Raw genomic sequence first — 20,852 nt, 5'->3', positions numbered from 1 at the left:
GTGTGACGGTGTGTTCACCACTCTCTCTCTTTTTTTTCCCTATATCACCCAGATCCACTGAGTTAGACAGCTCTGCTGAAAGCAAGTGTCTTTTATCAGGCTCTGACAGCCACCCATTCTCCTGCAATGTCTTCAGCCTTAGACACCAACATGAGGTTCAAGTTCTCGATCCTGGCTCTTCTTCTGGAAGTGATCATCATTGTTTTGTTTGGGATATTCGTGGAATACAAGATCAGCGATGGCTCTTTACCTTTATACCCATGTAAGTGTCGTCTAAGATTTATAGAATTTAGAATTTCTTTAAATTAATGCTAAGCAAGATTTCTGAATAACTTATGAGACTTAGTGATATAGCTAGATATAGCTATTTGCTTTCAGGCAAATAAACTTTTTATGAGATATGAAAGCAGTCTCAAAGGCTTCAAAGGCAAATTCAAGTTGAGCATCTAGGATTCTTAAAGTTGTTAACTGCTGAGAAGTTAGCTGTTTGGGGAGAGAAAAGCCATGAAAATAGTTCTAGTGTTTGCATAGAAGGTTAAAACTTGGAGAAATATTAATTGCCTTGAAGAATTCTAGTGTTTTCCAGAGATGGATGGTAAATGCTTCTTGCTGAACCTTCTATCCTGATTACTGTATCAAATAATGGAAATGAACAGAACATTTAATTACTATGATCCAGGTTTCAAAAGGCTGTCTTATGAGAAAGCATTACACTACAAAAATGTTATCATTACAAAATGTGTTTGCAGAAACTGGACTCCACGAAGGGCAATAGTTTTTGTCACAAGGTGGATAACCCTCTCCTATTTTTCAAAGCCACGTCTTGGTTGCAGACAGTAATGGTTCAGCCTGCAATTGTTTCTGTTGATTTGTTTCTCTGCAAATGCTTGATGAAGTTCAGCGAGAAAGTTTTTGATCTGAGAAGTAGTTGCTGACTTCTCCCACCCTCCTTCTCTTCATGCAATGATCAGACTGTTGTAAATAAACAGAAAATAAGTCTGCGGAGGAGCAGCCTGGGTCTTGATCACAGTATCAAAGGTCTGTTCATTTTCTTGGCTCTGGTATCTTAATGACTTGTAGCCTTGATTGCAATCCTCTTAATGATGATCGTAATGGTACAGAACCACTTGCCTGTGTGTAGCACCTATGTAATTTTGAATGTACCCTTCTTTTTGTCTCATTCCAACTGGCCTTTCAGTGTCTGTCACACAGGAATGTGATCTCAGGATCATTTCCCTCCCTAGTAGTCTTGTGTTGTGTATTCTCACACAGATCACTGTCCACTCAAGAGCAGTGAATACACAGCATTATTCAGGTCCAGATACAAGTCAGTTGAAGAATATCAGGGTCTAATTGCTCACATTTAGGTTAACTCCACTGAGATGCAGCAGTATCCTAAAGACAGAGGAACTTAGGCTATGCCCAAACCCATTCTCTTTCTGAGACACAGCTTGGCCATGTCCATGATATTGAATTATCCCAGTTCCTAAATTAGGTGGCCTTATTTAGAGAGTATATTGAAAAGGACCTTTGGTCCATCATCACGCAGGAGGTGATAGTAGGCCCAAGTAAAAACTATGCCAGAGACCACACTAATAATTTGACAACACAGAAAATTCTATTCTGGCACTGTTATTAACAGAGCTCTTACCAAAAACACCTGTCCACCTACCTCTTATCTGGGTCCCAAACCAACATGACAACAACAAATACAGCCACAGAACAACAGTGTTTTGGGCATCTTCATATACTTTGGTAAACCAGAGGGATGTTATCTAGGGCATGGGTCCTTCAGACTTAGATTAAGGTCCATTTGCTGGCTCTGCATTTTCTTGGAGTCTCCCTTACCAATGAAAGTGAAGAAAGGTAAATGGGATCCTCATGCTTATGTCAGTAATTTAATAATCTTCAGTGACCCTTATAGTACCATAGCATATTTCTTTGTAAACTGTGAATCTTCTGGATGGAGAGTGCTTGTGTCACACACATCACCACAGGTACAATGTTTTCTTGGAAGCTCCCGAGATAAGCTGCTCTCACACTTAGCAAAATCCTCTCCCAGCTATTGTGTGGAGCCCCATTCTTTAAAATTTTAATTTACCATCTCCATTTTAAAAAGGCATCAGAGAGAGGGCAGAAATATCATCAATAAAACAGAGAAAAGCAAGTGGAAAAAAAAGCAGGATTTCCTAATATCTGAGTTTTCACTTTTAGGCCCTCTTACTCTCAAACTTCCCTGTCAACAAATTGCATACAGGAGCACATTTTGCCCAAGCACCCAGTAGAAAGTTAATACTATGGTTGTATAGATGTATTAGTACATATCCTGAACCAGGACTTCCCCCGAGTTCACAAAATGACGGGTTCAAACTGCTTCCCATGCTGTCCCCAGGGATGTTAATATATCTCATAGATTTGGCTGTTTCATCCAGGGACCAATTTATATTTTCAGAATTGTAGTGCAAGCCCTGCTTTTATATGCCTTACATACCTCAGCACCATGAATCCAAGCTGTTTCAGTATTTTGGGGTTGAAGAAAGATGAAAACAATGATTGAGAATCACTATAGTTTTGTACTCAGGTAAGGGGGCCTGAGCTGAGATCATTCCCTAAGCACAGCTTTGCAATATATCTGTTTCTGGTGGATGCAATTGCAGGCATGGCAAACTGGATGAACAACTTCAGGTGTGCCATGCCAGTAGAATGGGAGGACAAGGGTGCATGGTAGTTTTGCAAGCATTCCTAGAGGACTTCTTTACTGCTGGTACCCTGTAGACAATGTCCTGTTATTAACTCGTGACTTAGGAAAACTTATGTGCCACTCTTGTCCAGGGTTCTGCAGTTTACTCCTTTAGGCAGCACAAAATCATAGTTTTAATATAAACCTAGATGCCAGAAGCATCTTTACACTGAGAGTGACTACATTTGCAGACCTTGCAGTGGAATTAGTATGTTGGTCTTGGACAGTCCTTTAGAATCTTGTGCAGTGGTTTTGTCCAGGATCTGTTGGAGCATTTTCCTCAATCTTTATTTTTCTGTCTCACAGAATAGAGGTACCATGCTTTGTTAAACACAGCTAGTTACCGAAACCGTTTATTACAAACTGTACTGTCCAGACCTGTTCTTTAAAAAGATACATAAGAGGTAGTTAAAGCACAAGTTATAGGCTAGATTAATTGAAGGTCTTTACTCAACTTGTGTACTTGTCCTCAACACCCACAAATTAATCAATTTTAACCAAGACTTTAAGTATTTTGTGTAAGTCCAAACAGCTTTAAAACATTTTTGTACCCTGGCTAACCCTCAGGAGGACTCATGATTACATGTCAACCAGCTGCTTGTTTCAAACAGAATTGCTTCTGATCTTCAGGGCTGGGGTAAGATTTCGATAAATAAAAACACCTTTCTAAAGAGACCTGATCATGCAGTAGCCCTGTTGATGAGCATTAAGAATTAAACTCCTCAGTCATCAAGGTGTTTTGAAACCTGTTCTTCTGTTCAAGTGTAGAGTCAGGTTATTTCAGCGGGAAAGCACCTTTTACTAATCTAGACGCAATTTACTGAGATGTTTTACACAGGTGGGATTGTTTTGATGAGAATAATTAATATTCTTTGTCTGCAATGATTGAACCAGGGGATTGCAAACAAGAACAAGTAATACACTGAATGCTAACAAACCATCCACTCCTCTAGAAGACTGGGAAAACTTTCTTACCTGGAGTTGACTACTCAGAATGGGCAAAACAAAAACTTTATCAGAAAGTCCATGGCACAGGCCGGTTAAATAACAAAAAGAACAGAAGTGGTTAATTTTCAAATGTACGTCTCATTTTGTGCATGAAACTCAAGTTTGATGTAAACTGAAAACTGTCGAAGTCATGTATCACTTTGATTTCGTGTGCTAAGAGTTTATTGAATACATTTTCACTTTCTTCTGCTAAAGTAAAAAAAAAAAAAAAAAAAGGCTACTTTTTTACATGTTACTGTGCAGCTTTAATGGATTTTCCCTTATTTTATTGGAAACATTAACAAGCTTTTAATAAAGTAGTTTCACAAGAGTCAGAGAAATAACCTGGGCCACTTCTCAGATGTGAAGATGCTGATTCCACAGGTTACTCGGTGAATGGTTAATTATGGAAAATTGCTTTTAAAAGGGAGGCAAAAGGCTGATTAAACATTCAGTTTACACTCATCCTCAAAAAGCAGGAGCGGAGATGTAAGGTTACTTCTTCCCTTATTTGAGATCTTTCACATGTGACCTGCTAACATGTTTTTATCCTACTTAAAGGTCATCAGGTGGTGGTTGAGGAAGGCTGGGAAGACTATCTGCTCTCACCAGCACTAACCACTGCTACCTTTTCCAAGACGTTTAGAGGAGAGTTGTTCTAGCTGTGCAGTTCATCACCACAACCAAGTCAGGCACAAAGCCACAACTCCGCATTCCTATGGCCCAGGAGGGAGGACGGACAAACAGATGCACCTGTCAAATGACTTCATGCTAAATCCCAGCCCCAGCTGATTGCCTCTGACAGAGGAATATGGGCAAATTAAGCAGTATTTGGGGTTCTGCATCCACTAAGACACTAAAAACTTTGCTGCTGGTAGGATCAGGAAGGTTGTATTAGTGTGTGTTTTTATATTTTCCCCAGACATACCTTTTTCATCTCTTACCAAGTCATCTGTGGCAAGAGGGTATGTTGATCTCTAAGTGAGACAGTTATTTTTGCACAGAATTGCAATATAAAATATGTAAAAATATCAAAATCAGAAGCTCAAACGGGAAAGTTAAACTGATTGTGTGTCTTTTAAAATAAGTAGAAAGCACAGCATGAGACTTTGGCTAGCAGTTCTGGGAACTGAGTAATACAAAGGAAAATTGGAAGCTTCCAAAGCACTTGCAGGGGCCTAAAAAGTCCCATTGCTGGCTGTTGAAGTCAGGAAGCAAATGTGAAAATGTCCAGACTAAAGAGGAAGCAAAAGGACTGGGGATTTCTGCAAACCACCTGCATTTCTGCACTATTTTCAGAAGTGTGTAGCCCAGTGTAACGGATCTTACTACATGCATGCTTGTATATCAGTGCTAGCTTAGGGTTGGAGTATGACAGTGCAAATATGATAGAGTTTATTAGGAACCTCCAGTAACAGCTTAGATTTTTGGACCCTCTTGTGGCTAAACACGGTAACGCATATGTCAAAACTACGAATGCTGAAACTGTGTAATTAGGAAATGTAACTTTAAGTCAAATATTGTGCTAATCAGGTCAACGTCTCAAGTTGTTCCCACATATTTGCATGTAGGAGGCAACGAAATAGAAATGAAAAGAAATAGCTTATCTATACTGAGGTTCTTAATAAAATCAAAGAAAAAGCTTTAGATGCAGGAATCAAACCTGTTTGGTACAGAGTTCACTAAAACATATAAGACACTGCAGAGTAACAAAGTATTTTAAAATATAAGATATTCATTTTATGTTGATAAATTCAATTTGTGTTTAAAAGCCTAAAATAAATAAATAAATAAATAAATAAATAAATAAATAAATAAATAAAACCCCACTTAGCAATATTTTAACGAAGTTCATATTTAGGAAAAAAAAAAAAAAATAAGGCATATTTGAAGGAGGGCTAAGTATATGCTGATTAGCAATGTTAAATCACTAGCCTAGACCTTACTTTAAATGTCTTTTTCTTTTACCCAAGTAAAGAAATCAGTCTCTTGTACAGTAATTCATAGAGATCACAAGCAAACCTTTGCTCTGAGCCAACTAGCACTCTACAAAACAAATCCCATGTACAATTTTGGAGTTAGCAAGAACATGCTGGATGTGTCAGCCTTTATCTAAGGGGAAGAGAACTTCTCTGTAAGAACATGAAACCGTGATGTTCCAGGTAGCTTCACACCCAGAGAATATTTCCAGGCACCTTCAGTTTTCTAGTATAGAGATCTAGTGTTCTTTCCATAATGACACAGAAAGGGATAAAATCAATAAGTGACTCTTGCATATTCCAAACACTCAGTCTTCCACTAGCAGACTGGTCATGAAGTGGTGAAGGATGGATCATACTAATGACATGAGTTTGGAACCCTTTTCTGTTAAATCCTGATTTGTTCCCACCTTTCCTCCCTTCATAGTCATTCTTCATAGTCACGACACAGAAATGTTTTCCTCTCAGTCTTTCAGGATGTCCAGGTGATGATATTTGTTGGAATCGGTTTCCTGATGACCTTCCTGAAGAAATATGGATTCGGCAGTGTTGGTATCAACATGCTCATTGCTGCCTTCGGTCTCCAGTGGGGAACGCTGATGCAAGGATTTTGGCACATGGAAGGAGGGAAAATTCGTGTTAATGTGAGAAGGTACATGTGAATTTACCAAAACTGACATTTCTATACCTTACAATATCAGGAGAAACTATTTCCTCTTGTCCTATCACTTGTTGCTTGGGAGAAGAAACCAACACCCTTCATGCTACAGCCTGCTTTCAAGTAGTTGTAGACACCAATAAGGTCTCCCCTCAGCCTCCTGTTCTCCAGGCTGAACAGCCCCAGTTCCCTCAACCACTTCTCATCAGACTTGCGCTCCAGTAATACTTCCTCTCCCATTCATATCTTCTGCTTCTACCAAGGTCTCAGAGTCTTTTCCACATCTGCAGCTCTGTTTTCTGAGACAATTGGTAGACAATTTTGAAAGACACAGCATCCAAACACCATCGAGGGGCAAGCGGAAATAAATAGTTTCTTAATACTTACAGACAGACATTTTTGAAGTATCCATAAGTTAGTGCATCTCTGTGCTAGAAATTCTGATAAATTTCTGTTCTTATTTATCTTTGCCATTTGCCATAGCTTGTTAACACTGGTCCTTCCTGAGAGCTAGTACAAACATGACACAGTGACAGAAAGACGTTCAAGGCTTTGAAATGAGCTGAATCATCTGACTCAAGCTAAAAGCTCCCTGCCTTCTTTGGAGTCCAAGGGACAGTAAGAGCTGGAAATATCCCTGAGTATCTGCAATACACATCTCATGTTTCACTATAATTTCAACCAGCTAAGCACATATATGGTATAAGCAGGAGGTAACCTTCCCACACTTTTTCCCCAGCAGCTGGAAAAATCCCCGCAAAACCCATCCTGAAAGGTTTGATTGAATTTTCATAGGATATTGATGATTTTATATCTGAAGCATTAAAGCTCTATCATTTTAATGATATGACAGGCTTTATACCATAGCTTTATTTCAAGTCCATTTAAACTGATTTTCTTTTTTCCTGTGCTTTTGTTTTGTTTTGTTTGGTTTCATTTGTTTTCTTAACTTCAGCATGATAAATGCAGACTTCAGTACAGCAACTGCTTTGATCTCATTTGGAGCAGTCCTGGGGAAAACAAGTCCTGTTCAGATGCTGATCTTGACAATTCTGGAGATCACAATCTTTGCATGCAATGAACATCTAGTTACAGAAATATTTCAGGTACAACTATTTAGCAATTTGTTTGTTTCTAACAAATGCTTTCACTTTGTTATAGTTCTAGTTTACATATTCTCAATTCTGGTTTCTACCATAGAAAATAAACCATTAAAGTCATCCAGACTTCTCCTGCATCAAATCTTCATCTTTATGCTGTATAAAATTTGTGACATTATTTTGGGTTCCTATTACAGGCGACAGATGTTGGAGCCTCAATGACTATCCATGCTTTTGGAGCTTATTTTGGTTTGGCCGTAACCCTTGTCTTGTATCGTCCTGGTTTAAAAAACAAACATGAAAACGAGGAATCTACCTATCACTCGGACATATTTTCCATGATTGGTAAGTGAAGTAATAGTGAGTGTTGACTGTTTCATCCCTTTTTATCCTTATGTTTTAATGGTGGCTTCTTATTATGCTGCGTACATTTCTCAAGTATACTCCTAGAGACATATTCTTTTATTTGTCTGATGCATACCCAATATTTTCAGTGACTCATATTTTTTAAGTTTTTCCTTGATTAAGAAAAGGAAAGATGAAATTAAAAATATATTTTCACTGTGTGTTAGTAGTGACTCCCTTTTTGTTAAATATTCTGTTATGAGCAGCATTTCTATAGAAAATGATCATAAAGAAATATTAGTTGTGCTAATGAATGTTTTAGAAACCATGCATATATCTGTTCAAGAGAGATATTCGATTTACCAGCTAAAACTATCAGTTCTATCAATAGATGTTTAATTATTTGTATGTGAATTGTCTTGATAACGCATCTCATCCTGGTATGGTCTTCACAGAGGTGGTGAGCTCTGGTGGTGAATGGGACATGACAAGGGGTCACAATGTGTTAAAATCTTCCAGTAAGATTTTATAGATATCATGTGTCAAAATGACAGCTGCCATTGTCAAAAACTTCTGCATATTATATTATTCCTTCCAACATTTGGGGTATTACGTGCTTCTTATTGATCACCTTCTGCATTTCTTGTAGCTGGTTCTGTTGTGTTGGATCTTTCACATTGAAATACCCCTTGTGACTGAACAGTCTTTGTTTCATCTTGTCTTATGTTCTTCCAGGTACCCTGTTTCTTTGGATTTTTTGGCCAAGTTTTAACTCTGCCACTGCACCTGGACCAGCTGAACAGATTCAAGCAATTGTCAACACTTACTATTCCTTGGCTGCATGTACTGTCGTAACATTTGCCCTCTCCAGCCTGGTAGATCAAAGAGGCAAATTCAGCATGGTAAGAATCAAGTCACAACCTCTGTTAAATACATTCATCCATTTATAGTAAGGATGCACAAGCAAATTCCCAGTATCTGTGAGCTATCTGGAGATTTTGCTCACACTGTGGGCAAAACTAAAGCTATTACACTTCTAAAATTAAAAATGTCAGACTGGGTCCTGAGGCAACCCACCCTGCTTTAGGTAGGTGATGTGGTTTCTCAATGGGATCCCTGAATCTGGAGAGTAAAGATCTCTCAGACATTACAGTGATGGTCCTGCTCCCTTGTTCTCTCTTGTCCACAGAACCTGCTGGATCATAGAGACATTATTCCGACATTCAGGTGGGCTTCTGAGTCTTACTCCAAAGAAGATCCTACATAACATATTGCGATAGCTAAAATAGTTCTCTCAAGACAACAACCTGTTCCCTGCCAATCTCACAGTGCAGCTACACAACAGGCAAAGCCAATTGAGGTTGAGGCGACCAGCTTTCCAACCTTTAATCTCCTCACCCTAAAGTCCAACCCCATCTTTTCAACCTCTTCTTCCAGCGGTGTTTATCTAAGTCCAATGAGAGCAGGCACAGTTTAATGAGCTTGCAGCATTTGCTGCTGTTGTAGGAGACAGGTCTCGCTGTCTCAGCCTGGCTTCTCAAGAGGTCAGATGAGCTTTAGTGACTTTGCAGAAGTTGGACTTCGTTAAACTGGCCCCAGTTTTCTGCTGCCTTAGAGCAGCTTTGAACAAACACTCTGATTGTGTGGCAGGAAACTCTGTCTAAAATTCCTGATCTTTCTCCATTGGAAAAACCCCACCTGAAGAAAAGGAAAACTGTGTGCAAGCAAGTCTTACAAGTCATTCAGCTCTAAAACAGTTCTCTGTTCTACATATATCATCTCCACCTCTGTACACTCTTCGCAGGTTCTCATTCAAAATGCCACCCTGGCAGGAGGAGTAGCAATTGGAACCTGTGTTGACCTGTCAATCCACCCTTTTGCTGCCATGTGCATTGGGAGCATCGCTGGAATCATCTCTGTCCTTGGGTTCCACTTTCTGACTGTAAGTATTGAGGACCTGCCTATGCTCTCATTGACTTATTGCTTTATTGCCTCTACTGGAGCTCCCTTAGTTTGCTACACAAGGAGTTTATTGGCTGATACAGTATAGAGCATAAATTCTAGATAACTGTTACTTTGAAATCAGTGTGATTTAAATATATGCTTATGAGCTAATTTCAGTCCATCATCTAGCTAAAAACAGAGAAGGATCATGAAGATAGTAGCATTCATCAAAGTTGGGATTTCTCTTCAAGGAACCGCCAGAATTTTGCTCCAAGCCCACGTTTCATGAACAACCATAAGAATTGCCTTTCAGATCAGTGAAATAAGATTAATTAAATTTCAGTCTTTTAGTATTTCTAAATAGATCTGTAATTGAAAATACTTTTGAAGTATAAAATGGAAGCATTTTGTGAGCAAAATTTAGAGACAAAATATTCTGACTAGAACTGTCTAAACTGCCATTTCCTCATGGAGAAACATTCTGGAAGAAAATACCTGAGTACTAGTCTAATTACAGGTGTATACATGTTACTTAGCCATCCCTTTTAACCTTTACTGCAGTGGCTGAAAGTATTAGGAATATCAGTGGAGTGTTTTGTACCATTATTTTTCTGATGGTAGCTTGGACATTTGTACCATTATATGTACTTACTTGGTTTTCTCCACATATAGAGAATTTCAGAGTGAAAGGGCATGTTTTATAGCTAAATTTTTTGTACATTAAATAAGTTAAATTTTTTCTTGAACTTCTGAACTGCTTTCTTTTGCATATCATTCTAGAGATAATGGAAGACTATAAGTCACTATAAACTTCATATTTCCCCTCATTTCAGCCTTTGTTGGCATCAAAACTGAACATTCATGACACTTGTGGAGTTCATAATTTACATGGTTTACCTGGAATACTGGGAGGTATCACTGGCATCGTGGTAACTGCAATAAAAGAGGAAGTGAGGTGAGTTATAGAGAGAAAACAGAAAGGGAATTTCCACCTTCCTTGGATCTAATTATGATTTTTTTCAGAAAATGCATCTTTGATTTGATGTTAAACACCACGTTCTGGTTTAAATGGGACCTTTCTTGACGTCCTGACTTTAACGCACTGTTCATATCCCAAGCTTGTTCCAAATTAAAAGCTCAAATAAAAATAAATAAATTTTAAAACGTCATGAAAACCAACATATAGAAACATTCAAACATAGAAGAATTGTTTTTATGATTCTATAATTATACTGCTGATAACTGTAAGATTTCCAAGAAAGTCAGCAAAATCATCTATTTCCACTATTTTAAAAGATTATGCAGTGGTGGTCTTTTTGAGAAAGACGAACAATTTCTAAAGGCTTACAAGATACTAATAACCTTTTCAAAGAACATGTTTTCATCTGTAGTTTAAAACAGAACCAAAATAAAATCAATCCCACATGATTTCTGTCTTGTACACGACAATGCCAGGATATTTTCCTATGAGCCATCTTGTCCAGCAGACAGCAACTACAATGTTGTAAGACCAATTACGATTTTCAAAGTGTAACAGTTTTTTGATTGTTAATGGCTTGTTTTTCTGCTGTTTTTAGGCAAAGTGGCCGCCTTACTCCGGGCATGCAGGCTGCTGCCCTGGGCAGTTCACTTGGAATTGCACTGGCAGGTGGAGCATTGACAGGTCAGTACAGCAACTGAAATAAATGTGAATTTAGAGGTTCATCCATGGAGAACTTCAGCGTATCAAAAACTTCATGTGTATCATACAAAATAGAAAAATAGAAATAACGCACGATGACACATGGGCAGAAACTTGAATATGGAAAAGCAGCTTTCTGATAATTTTTTTCTTCAAGTGAAGGCCTAGATATCTTACCGAATACGTGTTTCAAAGATACTGGGTTGCATATATCTAGAAATTGAAAAATGTTGTTCTGGATGGAATTCTTCCCTGGATTCTGAACAGAAACTAGTTTGAGATTGAGACATATTCATCTAGGTGTCACATGTTCCATATGATTGTGGATACTTTCCAAACAAAAAATCAAGCTGAAATAGAAAATTCCAGTCTGAATTCTGAGAAAGGTTTGAGCAATTAAAAACAAGATTTTATTCATGTCACATGAAGAAACCTGCATCACCTCTCATTATGAGTGGTCTGATGTCTCAAGATGGTTGGGCATTTTGACAAACTGGGAAACAAGTCAGAAAACTTAGATGACTCCCCAGGGAATATCTGAGGAAGATTTATCTGGGTATTCTGTCCATTTTTTAACCTCTGATGCTGTTTTTCTTGCAGGTGGTATTCTAAAGTTGCCCTTCTTGGGACAAGCATCTGACCAGAATTGCTTTGATGACTCTGTTTATTGGGAGGTAAGATACACTCTTCCTTTATTTTCATTATGTTGGAAGATGTACAGCACACTGCAGTCCTGCTTTCCTGGGATTTGTAGTTTGCACACAAGACTCAGCTCCCAAAAATGTTGCTCAGGCTATGAATATATCAAGGGCACCTTCAGGATTTTTTTGGACTTGCTAGCTAGTCATGTTATTTATAACACATCAGACTAACCTTGAACAAAAAGCAGAAATGGAGACTACAAATTTTGACCTCAGTGGAGCTCTTTATCTCTTTTTTCAGTGCTCTCTGTGTTGGGCAACCTCTTCCTTCCTGTAATTTAAACATGTTATATTTGTGATTTTGGCTAAACGGTGCTGCTTCTCTGGTGTCATCTAAAATTTCATACTAAATGAAATTTCTTCAGTATCTGTAGGGTAAGTGTCCCTCAGGCTGAGCAGAAACACTTCTGCTACCTGGTTCAATGATCTGGCCACTGAGGTTATCAGAAAAAGACAGGTCTCGTGGCACTATTGTTTTATGCATAAAGGCACAAACAATAGGGCTGAGAAACAACTACATCTGAAATAGCCCTGCTAGACTCCCTTTCTGCTCAATGAAGAAATTACTCTAGATACTGACATTCGTCTGAATCCTTCCAGATCTGTGTTAGGTTACATGAATTAAAACCTTGAAAGTCTCTGCATTCCCCACTGATGATGAAAGACATTTCATTGCCTACCTCAAATGTGGAGCTCTATACTGTAGAGACCTATATTTGATCAGCTGAGTCCCACATACATCTCTGAGTTGGATGCCTGCAATCCAAAGTAGCAAGGGATATGATGAAAGGAAATGTCCTCAAGTTGCACCAGAGAAGGTTCATATTGGATATTAGGAATAAATTCTTCATGGAAAGGGTTGTCAGGTATTGGAACAGGTTTCCCAGGGAAGTGGTGGAGTCACTACCCTGGAGATGTTTAAAAGATGCGTAGATGAGGGTACTAGGGACATGGTTTAGTGCCAGTGTTAGGTTATGATTGGACTCGATGATCTTAAGGGTCTCTTCCAACCAAAATGGTTCTAAGATTCTAAGTGCAGAGCAGAAACTCAGACATACCTTTACTCTTGGCTGACCTAAGAAGCTCCCTGTACTGTTCGTAGGTTTTCTGCATCTCCCTGCATTAGGAACTGGTGACAGATTCTTAATTTAGGCAATGTGAATTTTAACATTTATGCCAGGACAAATTCAAAAAGGCAAGACAAGAAGAAATATATGATACACATTTCTTGTAAATAAAATTCGTGAACTCAAAAGGAGATTTTATTAGGTTTTTAGCAGATTAAACTCTAGTATGAACCACACGATTTGGCTTTTGGTGAAAGTTTGCAATCTAAGGGAAAGTTTTGAGCCAAAAAATTGGCTGTAGCAATGACAATCGGAAAAAAAAACACAACTTCTAATGACAGATCTGCAAGTCATTCACTGTTTGACCTCAGGAAAGTCAAAACACTGTTTTTCACCAAGACCTGAAATAGGCTGTCATATGTAAGTGATAAAAAGTATCAGGAAAGGAAAATTTTAAAGTGTGGCTGAAGAAATCACAGCCTGTATTGATCAGTGATGATAATAAAATCCTGCTCAATTGACTGCCATGTAGTATCAGTAGAACTGCTCAGAAATACTCTAAGTGAGCTTTGTCAGGTAATGGGAAGAAACATTGACATGTGGCATAGAACACCATTTGTAACTCATTAGAGATGGTCACCTTGTTTCTTTAGAGCTCTTTGAAAATCCCAGCTATTGATGTTGCACCCTCGTAGCTAACACCAGTGTTAAGGAATTCTTCTATTAAGAAAACCCTGAATTCATCCCTCAGAATTCAGAACTGGTAGTTCATGTCAGGTTGGGTCAATGTTAATAAATAGACACATAATATATACAAACAGAATTACATTTGCAGCGCACTTAAGTCTCCTTTTATGGTAAAAAGAATTCTATAGCTTATCAACTGAACGCTTCTCTGATTTTCACGGCAGGTTCCAGAAAAGGAGAAGACACATGAAATTCACTCCAACAACCATGATGAACACACCAGATTTGAAGCCACTATGTAGAAAAATAGTTAATCTGTAATATTCATCCTAATGATTCTCTTTTCAGTTTCTAATGCTAAAAAATGACATCTGAGTATTGCCCTAACTACACTAGGTTTTCAAGAAGTGGCTGTATATAGCTATATTTTTGCAATATGAAACAGGCTTGATTTTTGAATATATAGTCATTATGCCAAGGTCAGGTCAATTAATTAGATCCTGCCATATATTTGTGCATCAGAAAAACCCACCACAAACTGCTCTACAAACTTGTCTGTATTTTACCTTTCGTCATCACTGAGCTAATATAGCCATCGAAACAACCTTTGTGTTTCAAGCCTATTATAGGATATCATATTTAACTTCAAATTTCTGAGTTAGAGTCACATCCTTCAACTGCTTAGGGATAATCAAGAAGAGAAAGACTGTTGGTTTTTTTTTTTTTTAATTTGGATTCTAACAAGCTTTTTACCAGAGCATCTCAGATTAACTTACAGAATATAGTGATTGATGAGGTAAACTCAGTGACGAGTATAAAGATTCTTTGTTAATACCTTTATTGAAAGGGAGAAAAAAGCAAAATGATGAAAAATTTCATTATTGGCATAGATTTATTTAGATTGTTTCAAGGACATCCTAAGGGAATTGAGTAGGACCTATGAAAAACAAGTAAATACATAATGTGTCTTATTATGTTCAAGAGTAACAAGTGGATATTAGCATTGTTAATGTCAATAGATATAAAATGAATTTAATATTAACCTCAAGAAGAGGCATGACTTGTTAGGAACTGATCAGAAAGCACCTCTGTTCAACCTACAGAAGACGCAGTGGAGAACTTCAGTGTGGTGAGTTGCTACATTTAAAGTCACTGCCTCCTGAAATAAGAAAAAGCAGAAAGAAGAAAGTGGAAACTAAATTAGGAAAAATTAACTCCACCTGAGAAGTGATTATAATGGCTGCTCAATTAATACAAATAAATGAGGTATCTGAAGGAATCCTGTGGGATGACAGCAGTTGTGGAAGCAGAGTCACACATCAGTGCTTACCTACATGGGTTAATCCATTGAGAGGCAATGGATGGGAGATGAAAATCTAACAGAAAGATCACAGTGCCTCTGGGCTACCACTGATGTCTCAAAAGGCCACACTCCAGTGGGTGAATCTTCAAGACTTTTTAATATTAGAATCTTATTTCAAGTCTTACTTATCAGATATAAGAGGAAAACTCTGCTCATATAAAATAGCACAGATCTCTTCCGTTCTCCTGATGTATTTTTCTTTGAAAAACCTTAGAAAGATACTGGGCAGGGCTGTTCCATATGTTATATGAGCTCTATACTGCTATATATGTTGGATTTCTATCTATGAATGAAAATACATCTGTTGTAACATACTTTAGTTCAGATATACTCTTTTGCAGATGTGCAACAACTGACTCTTTTCTACCTTCTTGGCTAGAAGACATATTTTATCCTTTCAAAGTTGTCACACAATCGTTTTTGGAAAAACTGAGAAGGCATTTAACAATGTAAATATTGTATATGTAAAGATTTTAGAAGTATTTTGTACATAATTTACAAACACAAAGTACTGAAGTACTTGAAAAAGATTCCATATGTAGACAGACTGTAAAAATCTTATCATTGATACATGAAGCTCACCACTCAAAATCCTACTTGGGGATTCAGAGGGTCTTTTGTTCACCTACAGCTCTGAGGTAAATTCACTGATCATGAGTGTTGATCTCGAAGGAATACCTGAGTGAAAAAGTACAACTCGTCATGAGTAAATCTTTCAGAATGATGTCCTCAATAGTTCTTTAGTTCTTTAAAACAAAAGCGGGAAAAATAAACTATGCAGTTTTGTTCTCCTGTTCTCCTTTAAATCCTTCCATAGTAGTTACATTGATACAGTTCAAAAATTACATTCAGCCCTTTGAAAGCAACCACAAGGGTGACGTGGCATCTGGTGAAAATGAGTTTGACACCTCTGCTCAAGAAGGACACTGGGGCAAAGTTGAGGAAGGCAAAGAAATAAGAGAAACATTGTGGCATGAAAAAAAACTGCAATGAGGGCTGTTTGGGGTATCTATCAGGCAGGCCTGGGACAGATCACTGCAACCTGGAGCAAGACAATAAATTAGATCTGTGGTTTTGATCATCCATTCATGTTTGCTTTTCTCCTCTGGTCTCTACCCTGCTATGGTGGAGGGCTGCTGCTCGTGGACAATCCAAACATCGTTCCCTATGGGGAGATGCCTTAGGCAAGTGCCTCAGCTCAAGACAGATCAATCCAGACCTTATGGTTTGACTGTGTTAAATGAATAGATTGGGCATAGAATTTTCCTAGTATGTTTCAGACCTTTTCCACCATGTTTCAGACTTTTTCCAGCATCTTTCAGACTTTTTCCAGCATCTTTCAGACTGTTCTTCACCCCGAATATGCATCAGAGAGTACACAGAGATGTCTGTGATGGTATCATCAAGAAATGAAATATAGCAGTTGTCGGCTTCCTAGATAACCTTTGTTTAATCAGAGCTTTAAACATTATTTTCAATGTGAAAAAAGCCAGTGCCTTTGAAGTGTATGATTTGTTTCTCCTAAGGTTCTTCACCCTGACAGCTCACCTCTGTATTTCAGATGTCAGTAGTGTTTGATTCTCTGTCTTACGGTATTTTCTTTGGCTGATTATTTCCAGATTACTCACAGCTTTGAATACCTTGAGTCGGTAGAGTTTCTTTTGTACATAGTGTGTACATAGTGATAAGTTCTGTGTAATATGCTGCTGGACACTAGGGAGAGGTGTCCAGCCTTATGGAAGCTTAAAATAGTTTGCTCATCAATGAGGGAGTCATACACAGCAGGAAAGGAAAACCAGGAGTTTAATGAGACACAATGCAGAGGATGAGCTTTAACGATAGGAGTGAAAGGTAAACCAAAGCTCAAGTACAACTAATCTAAATGCAAAGTTCATGATGACTAGCATTTCTTGTCTCTATCATAAAATATAGCCAATGGTTTATCCTCTCCAATAACCACTGGACACTCTTTGTTCTCACTTTGACTTGTTTTCACATTAAAAAAAGCTTAAATAAAGTTTATTTTTTTTTTTAAGTGAGTAAAAACTCATTCAGTATCGACATTTATTAAGCTGTGCATAAAAAATATCCAAAAAAGTGAATTAAATGAAAACAATGATAACTTTCAAGTTGAAATTATATTCTGCTATCAGGTTGCTGAAAGTTCTTTCTTAGACTTCTATCATTCTTGGAAGAAACCTTAGGAGACCGTTCATGTTTTTCAAATTACTAGCCTTTTGGAGGTTAGATCAGCTGTCCTTTAAAATATATTTCCTGTACCCATTCCTAATCAGAAAACAGATCTCTTTTTTTGTAAAGGTAAAACTGACAGAAGCTACTGGATTAGTGGCTTTCTAAATGAAAATTTCAAATTCAATGTTTCTAATGCAGTGTATTTCTTTTATTATTTTACGAGATTAAATATAGATTGATTAAATTGTAATCAAAAGAGAAGAGTTGGATTTAAAGAAATAATGTTTTTATCTTATTATGTTTTCCTCTCATTAGCAAGTATTTCTTATTTAAGCTAACCAAAGTTCAGGCTTATTGACATTCTGCCCTTTTCTGGAAAAACAGTGGATGATCAGAACTTTGAAGACTCTTACAGATGTTTAGCATTATGTCTTTCAGAGCAATATCTTTGTATTTCATTACTGAAAGGCAAATTTATTTCAAAGACACTTACTGAATGCCTACAAAATTTATTCTAACGTTTGTATTAAAGGCATAAATTAAATTACCAGATGACCAGTTGTGTTTGTTTGCGATCTCTTGGGCACATAAAGGCTTCTCTCTTTCCCATTGGAATCAACCTGTTAACAAATTATGTATGATGAGGCTTTTGCCAAAAGAGACCTCTTCCTCTTCACAAGCCTCCTGCAGAAGTTCACTTTTCACCCTCCCCTAGGAGTTTCCATCTCAGACCTGGACCTCTTCCCCTTCATTGGGTTTTCCATCCACACAAAGCCCTATAAATCTACACTGTTTCTAGAGGCTTTTCTCAGATGTATTTCTGACTCAGAAAAAAATAAATGCATACATTTGGTATAAAATATGTTAACAATGCACTGCCACATATGTGTCCCTCCACCTATGCATCTTCTCATCAAGCAAACAAGCAGGGCTCAGTCTCTGGTACTGCAGAGATCACATACCACACAACAACACTTTCAGTTCCTTGAGATCCAAGCCAGACCTTGGTTCTTTACACGTTCCTCCAAATACAGACACACAGAGAGATGTACACAAACACCAGTGCAACCTACTGCAAGAAATTATAGATGTCCCAGTTCAAACTACCACACAAACATACTGAAGAGTACCAGAGGAAATCCTATATTTGGAACTAAGAACTAATCTGTTTCAGAATAGTATGCATATTAATGAGATTCATTGAAGTCTTAAAAACAAACAAACACACACACATACACAAAACGGTAAAAAAACCCTCACTTTAGAACCGACCTGTAACCAGCATTGTCTTCAAAGACGTTTACTTTATTATGAGAGATATAGCTAATATGACCAGATCTCCTAATTTTCCAGCAAGTTTGGCAAATGAACCCTGTGTCTGCATCTGTTTTGAATATTTTTTTCTTGCATTCGTGTTAGGTGAGGAGAATTGGGACAATGACAAGAATGACTCTTGCTCTACCAAGTCTTGCTCACTGAAATGACTAAGCACCACAATAATTTTCTCCTGTTCCTAGAAGAACCTGACCTAGTTCTCCTCATTTATCGTGTAAAACACCATGGAGCAGTGAACTATTTGACTATAATAAACTTAACACTTTAGAAACAATTCATCTTGTTCAAGATATGTGTCCAGAGACACTGCCTGTCAGACCTTAGAGGAGCCACAAATATTGGTCCAAGGCAGGATCTTGAATTTGTGCTTCAAAATTAGGCCAAGGGGAAATGTTCCCAAGCAGGGAAGACACACTCACAGCCTGCTGCTCATGTTTGTGAAAATTCATCCTGTTCAGCTCACTCACTGCTTGCTGGCATTGCAGGAACATGCTGGAGGAAATCAACAGGACTGAGCAAACAAGGGCAACAGGGTGAGAGGGTTTGCCTCCTCTCACTGAATTTCAGGAGACATCCCTAGATCCCACAGTGTCCTTCCAGCAACCTGGAGAGTCTTATACAGACAAATAAATGCTGTGTTTGTCCTTAAGCTCTGCACAGACCTTATCCTGGGCCTGTCTTTCAGGAATCAACTCAGAATTGCTGTTTCCTTTCAGATCTCAAGAGTCAGTATCTGACTCTGTTAATAGTTAAATCCCAGAGATATGTGGAAAGAACGACATTCTCAGTACCTTTTCACCTCCTTTGGGGGGTGGAGTAGAAATAAACCAACTAACACACACCTGGACATAGGCCATGGACTTTTTCCAGGACACCTTCCAAGTAGGTAAACTGTCTTGGTCTTTCCTCCAGAGACGCCGGGGACAGCAACAGACTTGGGGTAAGACAGCTCTAGCTCCTTTTGCAGGCTACTAGCCACGTGCCTGTGTTCTTTTCTTCTAGATCTCCACATTAAAATCCACTGGAGGTCTAAACCCTCCCCTGAGCCTTTGATTGTATCTCTGCAGGGATCCTGATGATTTAAAGAGTCAAGGACAAGAGGCTTAGCCTGGGCATCTTAACTCATGCAGCCTTCATGTTCTTGCCTTAAGGTCGTGTATCATTTAGTTCTCTACAACGCTACTAGAAAGCTCTTCCAAACACCGTTCTGGAGGCTGCAGCTCATCTCTGGTCAGTCTCAATGAAAATCCTGGATGGTTTCTTCTTCTCCACGGTTTCTTCTTTTAACACCTCCTTCTCTGCTGCTCACTCTCTTAGGCCTTAAGACATACGAGTCAGTCTGTACTTTCCTGAACCACCAGAGGCCATCTTTTGTTAAGTTCCCCCTTAGTTTGGCTCCTCATTCAAAGACAATCACATAAGCTCTTCTCTCCACCTCTCTTCCTGAAATTGTTGTTGAGTTGGATGCCACAGGCAAGTGCCACAGCTGAAGATACGACCCTATTGCGCGACTGGCTCTAGGTTGTCCTGCTCGACCAGGCAGATTGGACCAGATGACCTCAACCATTATGTGAAAATCAGGAACATGTAAGGTGTGGATTATATGACCTGTTGCAGCTTCTGGTTTTGGAAGAGAATGTGTCCCTTGTCATCTAATCACTTTAAAGGAAAATGAAGCTATCAGATCAACCAAGACCTTACCATTTGGTCAGATCAGTCTGATTCTACGTTTCACTGTTTGAACTCCTGCTAGATCAAAGATGTGTGCGTCACAACAAATTCATCAGCTAGCTCAGAGGATTTTGACACTGAGCTCTTCCTCTCAGGCATTTCTGATCAATGCAGCTTTCTACTATAGGACCCACAATACATCACAGCCATAAATCCACATTCAGGTTACTCAAGAGGAATCTTGACAACTGACCCATATCCCTAATCATCTAAGCTTCTTCTCTTGTCAAGACCTGGTATCCCCAACATGTTCCATAAAGAGAGAAGGGAAAGCCTAAGCAACCAGTCTTTTTTTCCTGCTTCCACCTCAGTTCAAAGCAGGTGTTTGTCTTGCTGTTTCT

General features: G+C 38.4%; 1 protein-coding gene across 1 annotated transcript; it reads left to right on the top strand.

Annotated features, from left to right (window-relative positions):
- Positions 1–34: 34 nt before the first annotated feature.
- Positions 35–17,992, top strand: RHAG (Rh associated glycoprotein). Its single transcript, XM_065834400.2, has 10 exons — positions 35–262; positions 6,175–6,358; positions 7,320–7,470; positions 7,662–7,809; positions 8,545–8,711; positions 9,614–9,751; positions 10,587–10,708; positions 11,331–11,416; positions 12,035–12,108; positions 14,114–17,992. The coding sequence occupies exons 1-10, from the start codon at positions 127–129 to the stop codon at positions 14,189–14,191; spliced, it is 1,284 nt and encodes a 427-aa protein (XP_065690472.2). The 5' UTR covers positions 35–126; the 3' UTR covers positions 14,192–17,992.
- The last annotated feature ends 2,860 nt before the right edge of the window (positions 17,993–20,852 follow it).

Source organism: Patagioenas fasciata, chromosome 3 (genome assembly GCF_037038585.1).
Source record: "Patagioenas fasciata isolate bPatFas1 chromosome 3, bPatFas1.hap1, whole genome shotgun sequence".
NCBI classification, from domain to species: domain Eukaryota; kingdom Metazoa; phylum Chordata; class Aves; order Columbiformes; family Columbidae; genus Patagioenas; species Patagioenas fasciata.
Note: the sequence above shows the minus strand (reverse complement) of the source record. Positions and strands in the feature narration are given on the sequence as shown.